This window comes from Primulina tabacum, chromosome 8, assembly GCF_025594145.1.
Source record: "Primulina tabacum isolate GXHZ01 chromosome 8, ASM2559414v2, whole genome shotgun sequence".
Lineage (NCBI taxonomy): Eukaryota > Viridiplantae > Streptophyta > Magnoliopsida > Lamiales > Gesneriaceae > Primulina > Primulina tabacum.
The window spans coordinates 9,301,594-9,318,268 of record NC_134557.1 but is presented as its reverse complement, the minus strand read 5'-3'; the positions used below and the strand labels follow the sequence as shown (position 1 = coordinate 9,318,268).

The window sequence follows — 16,675 nt, the reverse complement described above, 5'->3', positions numbered from 1 at the left end:
GTAGACAATCAGAGGAAATAAAAATATTATAATTATAATAAATTTTAAAAAAAAACTCAACTAAGAAAGTCTATTTACTTATTCTTTTTTAAAATAAAATAAAATATTTGCAACTAGAAACTCCGTAATTTAAAGATTTTCACACGTTGGGGTCAATAATCCGATATTAATATATCTAATAGTACAGTTTGGTACATAGGATATCATAACTAAAGGATATATGATATAAAGATAAATCAAGGATAAATATAATGATAAGATAATATGTTGAATGTTTGGTATGATTTTAACAAGAGTTATTAAGTTTATATATTGAATTATAATGACAAAATTAACCCTATCACAGAAACTTATATTTCATTGTTATCAAGATCTTGTAATTGCATATCTCAATTCTTAAATTACGCTACACACACACACACACACACACACACACACACACATATATATATATATATTTGCGTGTGTATATATATGTATCTATATATTTGTATATATGTATGTATTTAATAAACATTTAACATTAACTTAAATGCATTTAAATTATTTAAACAAATGATCGATGCAAACAAATGAAATGAGAGAAGATAGGGTTTTGGATTTTTATAAATTGGGGGTAATTAAGTCATTTGTAATGTATTTTATCATTACATTAAAATTATCACACCTCTTACAAAGGATGTTTTATCTTTCTCAAAATTTATTTATCAAGGACCCATGATATTATAATGGGCTTTTTAAAAAAATACCAAACGTGGGATAAGAAGGATTATTTATCAATCTCACCCTTATCCCGTGTACCAAACAATGCCTAACTTTATTACAATGTCACAGGCCCAGACGAGGAATAAATTTTGGTAATCTTTCTTCGAAAAGGAAATGCCAAAATTTTTTCTTATTTGAAAATATTAATCCAAGGTTCAATCTTTAATTCCACGTAATTTATTTCATGTTCATATATGTATATCAATGGCGTTAATAGTGAAATCTAGGGGTGAAAAAAAATAACGAATTTCGGTATATCTCAATTACTGTACCGAAAAAATACTGAATTTTTGATATATCGAATATTTCGGTACAATACGGTTACAATATCTTTTTCTGTACGGTAACTGTATGCAATTTGAAAATTTCGGTATATACCAGATTATCGAAAAAATATATAAAAAATATATAAAATATTTTAAAACAATAAATTTATAAAATTTTAAAATATAAGATTTTTTCGGTATAAAACGATATATATATCGATAACGTACTGAAACTTTCGGTATATCGTACAATTTAAATATAATTAGTATGAGAGTTATATGTACCGAAATTTTCGTTATATCAAAAATTTCGGTACGGTACGGTATCGGTATAAATTTTCTTGTACCGGAATTTTCATTATGATATACAATATATAATTTTCGATACGGTACGATACGATATACATCCATAGTTAAATCTTTGTGGTTTCAAAAACTACACTTTTTAAAAACGAAGCTTAATACATATCAGTGGACCTTAATGTTGCAGAACATTAAATTATTTAAATTATGACTCAGATTCAAATGAGAAGTGATTCATACATGTTAATTTAATTTAATCTACTTTGGCGGAGCTATAGAGTATCGTTATTTTTCGACGTGTTATTTTTCAACGTCATATCATTAATAACAAAATATCAAAACCAAAAAATAGGCAAAATTCAATGAGAAATTTTTGTTGATCCCACGTATGATAACTCGAGATAATAATATGAAAATAAAATATAAAACAGGACACCGAGATTTACGTGAAAACCACGGACAAGATGAAAAGAATTTCGTTATAATACTTTATGGTGTACAACTACTCACTATGTTTCCAAAGAGAACACATGCTCTCTTAATACAGGATAACAAACAATTCACAAATATCATAGAACTAAACACTCAAATGCTATAAGATTAAAAAAAAAACTCGATGAAATTATGATCTGGAACGAGGGGAGGACTATTTATAACGTTCCCTCAACTCGTTTCGTCCGTCTTCTTGCAATCTCCTAAGATGAGCTTAACGCGTTTTGCCACTCACCTCCATGAATACCGTCTGTCGCTTACCTAGCACATTGCCGACAACTTTTACTATGTTCCCAAATATTAACATATTTGATCCATCAATACTGATGTTAATTTGCGGAAAACGTATAATATTCCAAATTTGATTATTAACCCAATTTCCTTCGCTTGGTATTGTCTAAATTGCTCCCAATATTATTAGTCAGAATAATATCCTATATATGAGGGTTTTGTGCAAAATATCCTTTATATATTTTTATAGAATTGACCCTTAAGTTAAAATAACATTTGTAAAAAATTATATTTAAAATTGATATATTTTCCTTCAAGGGAAAAATTACTAATTCTAAATTCCCCAATTTGATTTTTCCCATTATATTTATGTAGTGAAATCATGAATGAGTAGTCGCATGCCAATGGATAAAAATGAGATTCTTTAAAGCTTATGTTTGCTACTTTACCAACAGATTAGATTAATCTACAAGTTTCACTAACACAGTGAGGCCATCCGATAAACATAGACTGACATTTCGGTGCACGCATTATGTGTTTGTATAATTTATTTATTTTTTTGAATTTTGTCTTTTGATTTATTAAATTTTTATATAAAAATTGGTACACTATTAGATAATAAATCTAATATGGTGATTATTAAAATTTTCAAACGATAAATGATAATAATATATTACCGGGGTAAATTTGAAATTATCAAAATAAATAGGGTAATATGTGCGAATAACCAAAAAATTATACCACATACCACTAAAATGCTCACGCTTAATATAATTATTATAAGACAAAAATTGTGTGAGACGATCTCATGTGTCGTATTTTGTGAGACGGATCTCTTATTTGGGTCATCTATGAAAAAATATTATTTTTTATGTTAAGAGTATTACTTTTTATTGTGAATATCGATAGGGACCGTCTCACAAGACATCTACTATTATTATAATTATAGATAGTCAATTCATAAGTTATTATAAAATGTATATTATATTATGGATTTTTCGACCAAATAAAAAAAAATTATGAATAATTTCATTTATTTTCATTATTTTTTTTTTGAAAAAAATATATTGAATTTCCACCCTAAAATAAGTTTAGTTCTCAATTATGTTATTGGACAATTGAATTAAATTAATGATTATCATCACAACAAAAGGAGGGAGGGCAATAATCCCACAAAGGCGTGAGCGACAAAATAAATTTAGTGTGCACCGTCATTACTCCCTTGTCTCGTGCGGTCCAATGTAATCAATCTTCAACGGTAATATAACTTCTACAACTACCATTTTGGACTCCCCATTTTGACCTTTCAAATATTATATATATATATATATATATATATATAGAGTTTTGAGATGATGTCCATCAACCATATTCATCTTTGTGTTCACAGCTGAGATGACACACATCTGTTGGAGTTGATGAAGCATATCGAAATTGTACATCTATCAACAGTATTTTAAATTTTATGATTTTGGTCAGTTTTAGTTTTGTATATTTCAACTTCTGGTTATATTAGTTTTTTTAAAGAAATATGGAGGGTTGATGTAATATTATATATATATATATATATATATATATAAATGTCCATGTAATGGTAGTGTTTCATTGGTGTCACATGGAAAAAGATTAAATCGGATGATTTGTCATTTTTTTTTTAATATTGTATTTCCTAAACCCTAAAAATGGCAGTTTCGTTTGATTTAAGTGATTCTTTCTTTTTGTTAAAAAAATGATTTGGCGTTAGATATTGACTTTTTATTTTTCCTTCAATGAATACAATGTGAAAATGGCATTGATCGATACAATATTTACTCTGTGGACACCTTTATTTATTTAAAGTAAAATTTGATATTAATCTATATATATTCATTTTCATTTTTTAAAAAATCTGAGATTGCGAGATAATTATTCAATTGTCCACTGCTAATTGCATATTATATAATACTAAAAAAAATATTCAAAATATTTGTGGCACAATAAGATAAAAGTCCCTGGGGACAAAAAGTAAGAAAGAACAACACTTTTCCCCACCAAAATCAAAAGCTCCTTCTGTGGTAGGACCTATCCAAGAATTTACATAAAGCATGCATGCATATCCATATATTCAAATATAAAACCCCCAAACAAATTCAACTCCTTCCCTCATCTCTAATCTAACCTTCTAGTTAAAGTAAATATAAAGAATTAATGCTGTGAATACATATACATGATACATATAGAAGTAAATGAAATGAAGGATGGCAGTAGAAAACAAGGGGCGGCGTGCCCATGCGCAGCGTGCAAGCTTCTGCGGCGGAGATGTGGGCAGGATTGCGTGTTCGCCCCTTATTTTCCAGCCGATGAACCCCACAAGTTTGCTAGTGTTCATAAGGTGTTTGGTGCCAGCAATGTCAACAAGATGCTGCAGGTTAATATCCCTATTTCAACATATAATTTATGTAAAAAGTTATTAAAGATAGGTTGTTCTGTTCTACAATTAAGATCAAATAATGTTCACGATCTATTATCAGAGATAAAGCAGTACGCTTCTCACTTGGTAAAGGTTCAGTCTTCTCCTTTAGCTGATTGGATACACAAAGCCAAAAGAATCAATAGTAAAGGCGTGCTCCAGGACCAATTGACACCACTTTTCTCTGTATCTTTCTCTGATTTTTCAATGTTCGACTAAAAGATAAAACTTGTAACTTCGCCTCTTTTAATTTGTGATTCAGAACATTTTTAAATATTTGTTTTGCTTATCATTTTATTAAGCTTCGGTCGTAGCTGGGATAGAATGAAGATTTTACATTAGTTAGACTCGATAAGTTTGAAAACCGCAAAGGAGGCTGTATGACATGGTTATCCAGGAAACATTAAAATGTGACTGAATTTGGAACTTGCAGGAATTACCAGAGGATCAAAGAGGCGATGCTGTTAGTTCCATGGTTTACGAAGCAAATGCGAGGATTAGGGATCCAGTTTACGGCTGCGTAGGAGCCATATCTTCTTTACAACAACAGATTGATTCACTGCAGACTCAATTGGCCTTTGCACAGGCAGAAGTTGTGCACATGCATATGCGGCAATTGTCGTCGCCAGAAAATGCATCTCCCTCGTCTGGGAACACACAATCTCGTCGGGCTGCCAGGTCCCTTTTTAACATGGACATGGTTATGGATCAGACTGATATGAATGACTCTATCTGGCCTTAGGGTCTCTTTCGTGCTACCGCTATACATTGTGGCTTTCTCTTTATTGTTTTCTGCTTTTTTTTCCCTCTTTTTTGCTCTTCACTGTCGTACACACATACAGATCTTTATAGCACATATGTATTACTTGACACAGTTCGTGATGATTAGAATATATGATTGTTCTAAACTATATAGAATGTGGTGTTGAATATAAAAATACATCTTATACATAGTGTTGGCCCTGTGACCTTAATTTACTCTAAAATTTAAGCTTTCATTCTTATATTTAAGAAACCAAATGTCAAGCAAGCACAGCTCTTTTTTGAAGAAAACAAAAAGTTTCAGAAAAGCTCAACTAAATAAATACTTGAGAAGTTGGGTTTTTTAAATCCAAATCTCACTAGTTGCAAATAAAAGGGTTTGTTTTTATAACAAGGATAGTGACAAAAACTCCAACATCTTACCCATATTAGTATATAAGAATAGGATGACCCACCTGCTCTTGATAAATCATATTTAAAATTTGTGAATCTACAACCAAAACAGCCACCTTCTGTTAAGGAACTTAAATTTCTACTAAATTAAAATGATCTCAATCTGCATAAATATTCGAGAATGATGTACCATAACACCAATAACTCAAAGTGCCACAAGATTTCTTTAGGCTTTGCAGATAAATTTTCAAAAAGAAATATTGAGAATTTTAACAGCAGTCACTAGCCATGTTCATAATTCAAAATTTCATCTACAGATGCCTAAGATATAGCCATGAAATCTAACTGAAAATACTAAGTAAACCAATCTCTTATGTGCTGCTACGTCCTTAGTTTGGTAGGAGGCCCCTGCTTCTGTTTTCTCTACTAGCGTGTGTTACTCGCTTTGGTTTCAAGGATGGAACTGAATTATGTGTTTGATTCAATGGCTTCTGTTTCAATGAGCTCGTTTTGTGCAATCTCTGATGCTGCTGCCCTATAACAGTAGAGCTCTGGACTTGATTGTTTTTTAGGTCTTCATTTGTATCTTTTTCGCTAATCCGAACAGAGATTTCTGGCCTTTTCAAGGATGGGACTTTGTTTGTCTTTTCAAGAGAGTTACTGTCAGAATCAGAAGATGAAGCACTAGTTGTGCTATCTATGTCATAAAGCACATTATCTGCCATGATTGGAAGATGCTCTACATTTGAACTTGGTGCTGTGAATGAGGGTCTTCGAAGCCTCGTTAAGCTAACCACCTGCGTAAGATCATCACCATGGAATTCGTAAAGTGGAATGGCATTAAATAGACAACATCTGAGTTAAAGCCTGTTCAGTTCATCTGTCATGTATGAAGTCATATTATTACAATCTCATACGAAAAAGAATTCACCCGACAGAAATATCTAGTGCTCTTATCAAGTAATTTAGATTTATGCTGAGTAGTTTTGTATCAAGAGAAGTGAAACGCAACTACTATTTAAACTAAACAAACTTGATGACAATACTTATACCTTCTGTTCAAGAATCAACATGTCTTTTCTAAGTTTGTTGATGATCATATTCTTCCTGCAAATGATATCTTCCAATTTTGAAATTCTCTGTTAACAGCAGATAAAGTGCACTCAATGACTTAAACAATTGACACACTTTCACGGCTAAAACAATGGAAGCAGGTACCTTTGAGCCAAAAGCTTCCGACTTGTGAAGAATAGTAGAAAGTTCCTTGATGATGACATCCTTCTCTTCACATTCCATTTGCAGGTTATTGATAGTTTGGTTATTTGCTGAAGCATCCAACTATTTTATGGGCAAGTTATTTTATTAGCCCACCCAACACTCTCATACCAAATAAATACATATTTGGAACAAAAGTTTTTTCTCAGGACATTCTTAAAGCAAAAGAGGGTTTTGTTTCTATTCCAAGACAAATTGGCGTAAAAGGGACTTATTTCATCCTTACTGCTTCAAACACTTTCAGAATTCATAAACTGAAAATTTGGCAAGATTCTCCTAGCATCAGATACCTTAACATCCACAGAAGAAGCAACACTGGGAGCCCAATCTGACAAATCAGACATGCGACGTTCCTCGGGTCCGACCTCACTGAGAAGTGGCAGTTTGTACTTGAATACATCATCCCCATTTATTTCTTTAGTTGGGGCATTAACCTGGGAAAAAAAAACATTTTAATCACCAGCACAACAATAAGGAGTAAAAAAAACAATTTTTCTAATAGGGTTTACCAAATAATCATTAGGGGTCGGATAGGAGTAATCATTAGAGACCACAATTTCAGGCTGATCCTTGAAATAATCAATTTCCTTGCAAAGACAGTCCAGCTTATGTTGCATGCTTAAGAGCACTTGGTCCTGTCATATTATTCAGGGACAAAAAATTGTAAAATTAAACTACATTCGAAATTTTGAGTTTCAAAAGAAGAATCCATCCAGAGTAATCTATGGCAACACGCTTTATTTCCAAGGGAATCATTATATGATCTAGGGCTTTATTAAATTAAACTTCAAAAAGTAACCTTTGTATTGATTTCAGAATATTCAAGGCATAAATAAGTGATGTTAATGAAAAGAAACTTCATTATTCTGCCCGATTACTATAACCCACAACCAATGTTTCCAAAAACAAATGTTAGTGAATTAAATCAAACCAGCTTAAATGAGCATTTAATAAATTAATCCCATATCAATTAAGAAACTCAAACGTCAGTTAATTTTTTTCTCAAATAAAACAATCAAGTAATGAAAAGGCCCCGGTAATTAACAGACCGTAAGTTCAACAGATTTTCGCAGCTCGAAAATCTGCCGGTTCTTCTTCGAATTCATAGCGGCAGCTGCAACAACGGCAACTATCAAAACCCGCTGGATCGGGTTGAAAAAATCCCAAGTCTCTGCTTCTTCAACACTGAATACTCCTTTTTTGTCGATGGCCTTAGCCGAGCTCGCCTCATCAGCTCCCACAAGCCGGCCTTGCAGAGACAACCAAGCGAGCTGCCTTTTCGCCCTCACCGGCTTATTGGGCTGTTTGAAGCGGCTTAGGAGCCGCCGTGGGAAAGGCGATGCAGATGAAGTGAACGGTGACAGAGACACCAGCGCAGGGAGTAGAGCGTGGCCGAAGCAGGATTCGTGGCCGTCAAAATCCATGATTGAAGCAACTTCAATTGCTTAGGAATTTTATTTTTCCATTTTTCGGAAACCGTAAAATTTGCACGGATTGCATTTTCAAATTTATATTTGGGAGGGAAAGTGAATATTTAGAAGATATAGAATGAAGACAGACAGGTGCGGTAGCCGTTGTAGTTTTAAAATTTTAAGTATTTTTCAAAATATCAAAATATATAATATAATTGTGTGAAAATTTTAAAATATAACTAATCTGTTGCTATCTCATGCTCCTTGATTTGATTTAATTTAATAAGATAATTGTGAATCTATTTAAGAAGTAAACAGAAGCTCTACAATATATTTAGAGAGTAGGTCTCTTGTGTGACGGTCTCACGAATCTTTATTTGTGAGACGAGTCAACTCTATCGATATTTACAATAAAAAGTAATACTCTTAGCATAAAAAGTAATACTTTTTCACGAATAACCCAAATAAGAGATATGTCTCACAAAATACGTCCCGTGAGATCGTCTCACACAAGTTTTTTTCATACCGAAATATAAATTTTCTATATAGTCGCATCTTAAACTTTATAATAACCAATTATTTGTACAATTTAAATTTCATTATCTTTCTTAGACCATGCCAATGTACCTGCTTCCTTGCCCACTGGTTTCCTCGGCCTAGAGGCCGAGGATGAAGCACGCGGAAACATCTACATGCGATGCTCAGGATAGGCCCCCTCTGCATGATGAAGTCTCCTTTTTCTTTTTCTTTTTCTTTTTAAATTTTTTGTGCATATATAAAATGAAATCAATGGCTCGTTGTTTAAAAAATGAAAATAAATAAAATAATAATAAAAGTAGATCTTTTGTGAGACGGTTTCACGAATCTTTATCTGTGAGACGGGTCAACCCTACCGATATTCACAATAAAAAGTAATACTCTTAGCATAAAAAGTAATAATTTTTCATGGATGACCCAAATAAGAGATTCGTCTCACAAAATACGATCCATGAGACCGTTTCACACAAGTTTTTGCCAAATAATAATTGATGAGATGATCTGGTCATTGATCTTATTAACGGTCAGTTCAATTTCAGCCATTAAAAAATAATAATAAATATTCAAAAATCATTAAAAAAATAATGAACATTCATCAAGGTCAAATATTCCACCAATTCAGCACTTGGCAATGATAAAAACAACTCTAGTTTTTAGGAATTGGTTTGGAATGAATATAACCATGAGTTGCCAAATGGATGAAAAATGCGTATACAGGACGACATGCATCAACATTTTACGGATGTTGCGAAATGAGTATCATTTTCCAAAACAAAACAAGTTAATTAGAGCATTCAACGAAAACAGATCGTCATTTGAAATGAAGGTATTCATTCTGATTTTTTTTTTTTGAAATTAGCAAATTCTTAATTAGATTTTCTTTTTGTTTAGTATGCCCAAGTTCAAATATGGTTCAAGCAAGATTATGAGAGTTCATGGTCTGATGAGAAAGCTTGGTCATGAGAAGGAGCAAACAAAATTGAAGATCTGTTCATTCGAAAAATTTAAAAGAGTTTCGATGAATGTTACCAAGAAAATGAAGAAAATTGATTGTGAATCTTCTCTATCTCTTTTCTCCATAGTCTCCGATGAAGGAGACGACATACATGAATTGGGCAAAACCATTAGACCAATGAGAAGGAATTGAGCAAAATATGGAAAGAAAGTGGAAAATGAGGTTAAGGGAGTGAGAAAGAATAGAAATTGACCAAGAAAATCTGATTATGAGGAAATATGTTAACGATCCAAACCTAAGTGACATTCAACACGAGTATTACACGAAAATCTAAGGAAAAAATTTCGTAAATGATTTAATTATTTGTAAATCATTTACTAACTTGCGTGGGACTTTGCCTGAATGGAAATAAAGAGGCTTATCGTACCAGCAAAAACTCATAAATCATGACCTCTGAATTATGTTACTTCCATTCTTATTACATATCGGTTATCACCTCTAAATATATATAAGTTACAATCTAGGAGTTTTATGATTTAAAATTAAAATATACAGTGTAAGATTCATCTTTTAAGCTGAATAATGGAACCATAACGAAATTCCTGCCAATCCCTTTTGCCACGAAGTTTATTGGATGATATTCACTCAATCCTTTCCTCAAACTGAAGCTTGCAGCCTCACCAAATCCTTCATCCAATGAATTTGACCTGCAGTTAAGCTTCATGATCGCCCTGGAATGAAAATCAACACCATTGTGAACAAAGCAACCTTTTCTATCCATTGATTCTAAGGAGACTGTTCCATCTTTCCCACCAAGTCCAGGAATCAACCAAAAACTTGAACGAGGGGATTCCTCGGAATCTGTTACTCCAAGAATTTTCCCTTCTCCGTTATGCACGATGATCTTTCCAGGAAAATTAAAGGGCTCTAGCATGACCAGCTTTCCTACTGCATCTTCTGGTCCCGAGAAGCTTCCGAGTTTAGGATATTTCATAATGAGTCTAAAAGTTGCATTAGCTGCGGAGTTGGTTCCAGCATCGGGGATGTCCTGCATTTGTATGTATCCATCTGCATTTGTGAATGCTAATGTTGTGTTTCCAGAAAATTGTGTTAGGGAGATCAGATGGGAATGGTGATCATCTGGAACTGGAGTGATCCAGTCTGAAATTGGAGTTTTTGGATCTGCATTGATGTTAAAATCGCCACTGGATAGACCGGCTAGAAGGTATGGACCGTATAATATTGCTTGAAGAGAAGAATACTCAGACCGGTCGTCCAAGCCATGTAAATTATAATTCATCAGTATTCGAATAAAGAAACTGATATTCTGCTACAGATTGATGAAGTCTCGATGGAACAAGCCAGAGAAGTACCTTTAATAGCCTCAGTTCTTATGCTTAGAGGCAGCTCAAGAGTCATTTTGTCACCAGGGCTCCAATTTCTGGTAAGTGATAGGAAATTGCCTGCATCAAACCATTGAATATCAGGAAACTAGGCACTATACTTTGAAAGTGAAAAGTAAAAGATTATTTTCTTTCAACATAGGAAAATAAAGGGTTTGATTTCACCTGGACTTGGTAGGGAAATATCCTGACCGTTGAATGACGCCTTTGCGCCAGCTGAATATGTCCATGGAGGTATTCTGAAGTTCAAGGTAGATGTTTCCCCCACTGCTTGCTGAAAAACAAGGTGTAAAATACAGAAATTTAGCTTATTCTTGATTCAGAATCGAGTTAGAAAACCTATTTGGGGACAGAGACCTCCTTGGATAAAACAGTCAATCCCACACGTAGCCGTTGATCCCATGAAACGATAGGTTCCACTTGTTGGCTGAGAGATATTTGTCCTGATCTCCAGTTAAGTGTGCTTGGTATGTATTGAATAATGTAAAGGGCAGGTACGTTTCCTTCCTCTTCAAAGTATATCGAATCTCCTAGTTTCGAAAATGATTCAATCCCTACACAAGTAAATAAAGAAACAGAATCACAATGACAAACACTGACATTAGCACAAACAAGAAAAGTTTACGCTTCTTGCAATCATGAAAGTAAAATAAAGCTGGCACTTGTTCATACCAGTGCCATAGCAGCACCAGAAAGAATCATATTTTGTTCCCCATCCATGGTAACTTACGGCCTTAGAACCACCAGACTTCAGCGGGAGCATGTAAATCATTATTCCAGGATCCCTTCCTCTTTGAATGCTCAAAACACCATTTGTTATCGCACGTTCATAGTAATCAGCGTAAGCAATCTCCTTCGTCCATCTGAAAAGGTTGCGTGAAACCTAGCAGAACCGACATCAATCGCTTGTAAAAATTGAAACCCAAAATAAAGACAAGAAACAAATGTCCCTTTATTCTTAAAGAGCATTAATACTTTATAATTGTATATTAGCACAAATCAACTTGCCTTTAGCATGTTGTAAGTTGTGCAAGACTCTTCGTTCTCTTCGTCTAGTGTGCTGGCTAAACGCTTGGGATCAGACCTGCAAACCAATTCAAACAAGAATTTTGAGGGACATAATGATAGATGTTGTATAAAAATGCGCAGGATCAAGGTGTAGCTGTCTGTACCAAAACTCACTATTTGACGTTCCTCCTGTAGCGTAGCTGTGAGAGGAGTTAACTATATCCATGAAGAATGTTCCAATTTCCTGGCAGATTGATGGGGAAAAAGAACTTTAAGTTAGTAACTTAAACGTTTTCAGGTTCTTGCTTCTTGTAATAAATACCTTATATTGCAGATCACCAGTGACCTCATACCGCATTTGAGATCCGATCACAACAGGAATATGAGTATTGGCATGAAATCCAGATATATCATCGGCCTAGAAGTTTGAAAACAGTTAGGTAAACAAAATAAAACATTGTTTATTGTTTGAAGAAGTTCATGATGATCACCTTAACAGCCAGCAGCCCAAGAAAGCAAGGTTTATCAAATAAATGAGCTAATAACAAGTGCTTCTGGTCTCCCTGCGAGAAGGAGAACATAGAGTATCAATGTTGGAATCAATTTAAAAGTTGACAACCTCTAGAATGTTGTAATTTCGGACCGTTATGCTATATAATCTGTAAAGAACATCGTTCATGCCTCCAGTTTCTTCATTCAGTGAAGTCCAGTGTCGTTCAATTGTGTACCTCGAAACCACATTTTGCACACGGCTATAGAAGTATTCGACCATCCATTTCACCATTTTGAAAGCTTGATCATTTCCAGCAAGAGTATATTGGTCCAGGAGGCCAGCCATTATCTTGTGAATTGTGTAATAAGGTGCCCATACAGGCTGTATGGCTTCGAAACGATCAAAAAACTCTGAAGGAAACGCCGAAAGATACCCTGTTCCCATTAAATCTTGGCATGAAGATAGAACCGAAACTACAGCAGTCATTTTCTTTTCAAGGCTCTCATTGTGTGTACTTGCCCACATGTGCGCCGAGGCACTCAAATAATGCCCTACAATACATAAAAAATACAAAGATATTGAGTTCAAGACATATGTCAATTAACTGTGCACCCAAAGGAACATGCTATAAACAAAAAGAATGTGGCATAAATGTAACCAACCTACAAAGTGACCCCGAAGCTCTGAAGTTGGCTGCTCCCACCCGCCATATGGCTGGCCTGGTGGCTCGATGCCAGCCGTGTTCCTAAAACTCCAAACCAATCTATCAACATCCAACATCATCAGATACTCTAAATTGGTATTCTGTGCCACACCATGAATTGAATTCGGATCCAATTTCACGTCGTGCAACGACACTTCCTTAAGCAATCCTCCATCCCATTTCACCGAACCATAATTCTTGATATTTCGATACACCATCTCCCAATTGTTCTTATCCTCCTCCCTCAACATTTTTCTTGAAAACAGACTCGACCAGGCAGTATCATCAGTAGGAGTCAAATGGTAATGTGAAAAAACCTCCCGTTTAAACGTTTCGTTTTCCGACGACAATAATTGATTTCTAAACGTATGAGAAGATAATGCAGTAGGAATGTTAGTACACTCTTTACTCAAAACACATCCACTCAATAAAGATAAAACTACCAGCCCTCTGAACAGGACCAAAGACTTCATTTTTTTTATCGAGAGCTTGAATCCGAAACACAACCGAAACGAAACTGAACCCGTACATATATATAAGATCTAGAGCAGAAATCAGGCTAGTGGAAAAGCCTGTTTTAACCAACACCACTCATCCAGAACAATCTAAATCAACCAAGAATAGGACAAGTAAACCTGAACAATCAAAAGTCTCGTGAAAGCAAAGAATGGTTTCTTGTACAACAGTAGTTCTCCAACAAAACCGATATCTTTTACACCAAAAGGGAATGAGCAGTAAAAAAAAATGTGTAACCGAGCGTAAAAATAGCCCCCTATAGAATTCAGTAAAAGATCGTGAATAGAAGCATTAAAAGTAGGACTTTATCAAAGAAAAGCTCGAGCTCAATTCCATATAGCAATAAATGAACCAAGAAATGAAGTTCCTGGAAAGGATGAACTAAACGTGAAATCTTGATTAATTAATAGATACAACCAAAGATATTTATAGCATGAAATGCGTGAACATTGAAACAGAAGATGACGCCAAAGTAGGATCAAGTGTCGTTATCTTTTGAAGTTCCCTTGAATTTGACTCAACAAGACTTGTGTTTTTCATCCTACATTTGTAACAGCTAGTTTGAAATTTGAAGATTATATTTGGGTTTTGCATGGAAAAGTTGTTGCTGGAGAGGTTAGTGATTATTTGAGGGGCGTAAATCTTGTTGCTTTTTTTGTGAAAAATCATGGGGATTCTCTGTTAGGTGGTAGCATGAAACCAGATTGAATTTTTTTGGTTGTTTCATCGTCGAATTTTAGAAGATACATACTGGTAAAATCGAATAAAAGTCTAAAGTATTAGACTAAGACAATAAAATGACCGAGAACACGACCAAAAATGAAAACTTGAGAGTTAGATGACCCCTTTTTAATTTAACAATCCATTTCCTACTGACTAGCTAGTTTCTTCTGGTCCCTGTTTTATTGCGATGATTTTATATGCATAAGCCCATGTGGAATTCCTGAACTTGTAAATTTTGTGAAGATAAGATCAAAAGAAAGAATTATCATTGGGAAATTCGGGTTGTCATTATTTGCCATTTATTGTGGTCGAAGGGGACAACTTGAAGTAACCACCAGTCTGGGCTGAGATTGCTCCTTGCCTTTGACAGATTTTCGTTTGTGTTTTATAAGAATTTGTTGCTTCTTCTCTTCCATCTCCTCTATCCACTTCGGCAAATCCAATGGGAACCTTGTGAACACTATCCCAGCTGATCGGTTGAAACTCCTCGAACACAAAAAATTGAACACCATTAAACTGACTAAATATGATGACCTAATCTTTACTCGAACCAGCCTAAACCAGCTACTGAATATTCTGCCTACATGGACCGAACCCTCACACATGTCATCCTCCAAACTTTTGGACCTTACAATTCATAGATGTTATCAAAATGTAAACATAAACATTAACATCGAGTTAGTATGCATGTATAGCTGCGGTCCTACGCCACAAAAGAAGGCTCCTCAGAAGCCTGGTGAGTACCCATCGTGCCCAAAATGCAACCTCACAGCCCATCAGTGCAATACCAATCAGCTTTCTTTTGAGGTAAGATTCTTTTGATCTTTTGATTTGAGAGATATAGCCCAAGTAAATATTGAAAAATCATCAAACAACTACCAACGTGTATTTTTGTAGAGCCCAAAATCAGTACAAATAAACATTTGCATTTATATTATGCGGCTCTGCTTGGCGGTGGGGGAGGCCAGTTTCTGGCATTTGGCGGATTGTGACATCTAGTTCTCGCCTGCACTCGATTATATTCACCAGATGGATGCAACAACACGATGGTTCTTATAATTGTTATTTATGAATTTTATCCTTAAAATATCACAACCTTTTTCATTCTGCCAAAGTACAACACAAAAATCTACACTCACAACAATATAAAAATAAAAAATTCGAAGGTAAAAAACTCTCAACTTTTATCACATTTATAGTGTATAGGTTTAGGACGATTGTCTCTCGAATCGAATCACTCCGAACGCATCTCCCTTTCAAACTAAATGCTCATTCATTTTCCTTAAAATGAGAACTCTGGTCTCTATCTTCGAGAACGTCTCGGCGGAGACGGTAGACGTTGGAAAACTTACAAAGAAAATGATGTATGATTTTATTGAATTGAGAGACACACTCCATTTAGGCAGAACTAGCAAGAAGCACGTGCGATGCACGTAAATATTAATTATTTAATAAAAATTAAAATTCGATTTTTTTAAAATAATTTGAATCATTTTTTTTTATTTATATTGATTTAGTATTTTGTCATATTAGATGAATAAATTAATTAAGAACTTATATACCTTACTTTCAAAATTATTTCTCAAATTAAAATTCAAGTCGTTAATTTTATGTTATATAATAAATTATAATGAGCATAGTATATAAACGATTTGAAATGAAACAAATTTTGAAAATATATATATCTAAGTATTACGTATCCAAATTATGGATTTTATAAATGCATAAATCTTAATTTATATAAGTGAAGCACGTTAAAGAAAAATAATTATCAATTTAAAATATTTGTGATTAACTCATCAAAATATTATGAAATGAAATAATAATACCGATAATAAAATATAACATATAATATTCAATTTAAATATTATTTAACCTCCCACATAACTTTTTTACCTTTTGTACTATTGCATATATAATTATTTTTTTCTTATATCTTCTTGTGATGCTATAATTTATTACTTAATTAGAAACTACACTAAAATATAA

The 16,675-nt window shown here is 33.8% G+C and overlaps 3 protein-coding genes across 3 annotated transcripts; 1 reads left to right on the top strand and 2 right to left on the bottom strand.

Moving 5' to 3' along the window:
* Positions 1-4,185: 4,185 nt before the first annotated feature.
* LOC142553645 (LOB domain-containing protein 4-like) lies at positions 4,186-5,423 on the top strand. Its single transcript, XM_075664042.1, has 2 exons — positions 4,186-4,464; positions 4,940-5,423. Exons 1-2 carry the CDS (start codon positions 4,264-4,266, stop codon positions 5,246-5,248), a joined length of 510 nt encoding a protein of 169 aa, XP_075520157.1. The 5' UTR covers positions 4,186-4,263; the 3' UTR covers positions 5,249-5,423.
* A 381-nt stretch (positions 5,424-5,804) lies between these two features.
* LOC142553644 (uncharacterized) lies at positions 5,805-8,458 on the bottom strand. Its single transcript, XM_075664041.1, has 6 exons — positions 7,986-8,458; positions 7,446-7,571; positions 7,227-7,370; positions 6,880-6,999; positions 6,714-6,800; positions 5,805-6,458 (listed from the first exon to the last, which is right to left on the bottom strand). Exons 1-6 carry the CDS (start codon positions 8,358-8,360, stop codon positions 6,051-6,053), a joined length of 1,260 nt encoding a protein of 419 aa, XP_075520156.1. The 5' UTR covers positions 8,361-8,458; the 3' UTR covers positions 5,805-6,050.
* A 1,819-nt stretch (positions 8,459-10,277) lies between these two features.
* On the bottom strand, positions 10,278-14,542 carry LOC142553646 (uncharacterized). Its single transcript, XM_075664043.1, has 11 exons — positions 13,407-14,542; positions 12,895-13,295; positions 12,743-12,814; positions 12,574-12,669; positions 12,416-12,495; positions 12,252-12,327; positions 11,916-12,126; positions 11,601-11,797; positions 11,409-11,517; positions 11,216-11,303; positions 10,278-11,117 (listed from the first exon to the last, which is right to left on the bottom strand). The coding sequence occupies exons 1-11, from the start codon at positions 13,918-13,920 to the stop codon at positions 10,370-10,372; spliced, it is 2,592 nt and encodes an 863-aa protein (XP_075520158.1). The 5' UTR covers positions 13,921-14,542; the 3' UTR covers positions 10,278-10,369.
* Between the last annotated feature and the right edge of the window lie 2,133 nt (positions 14,543-16,675).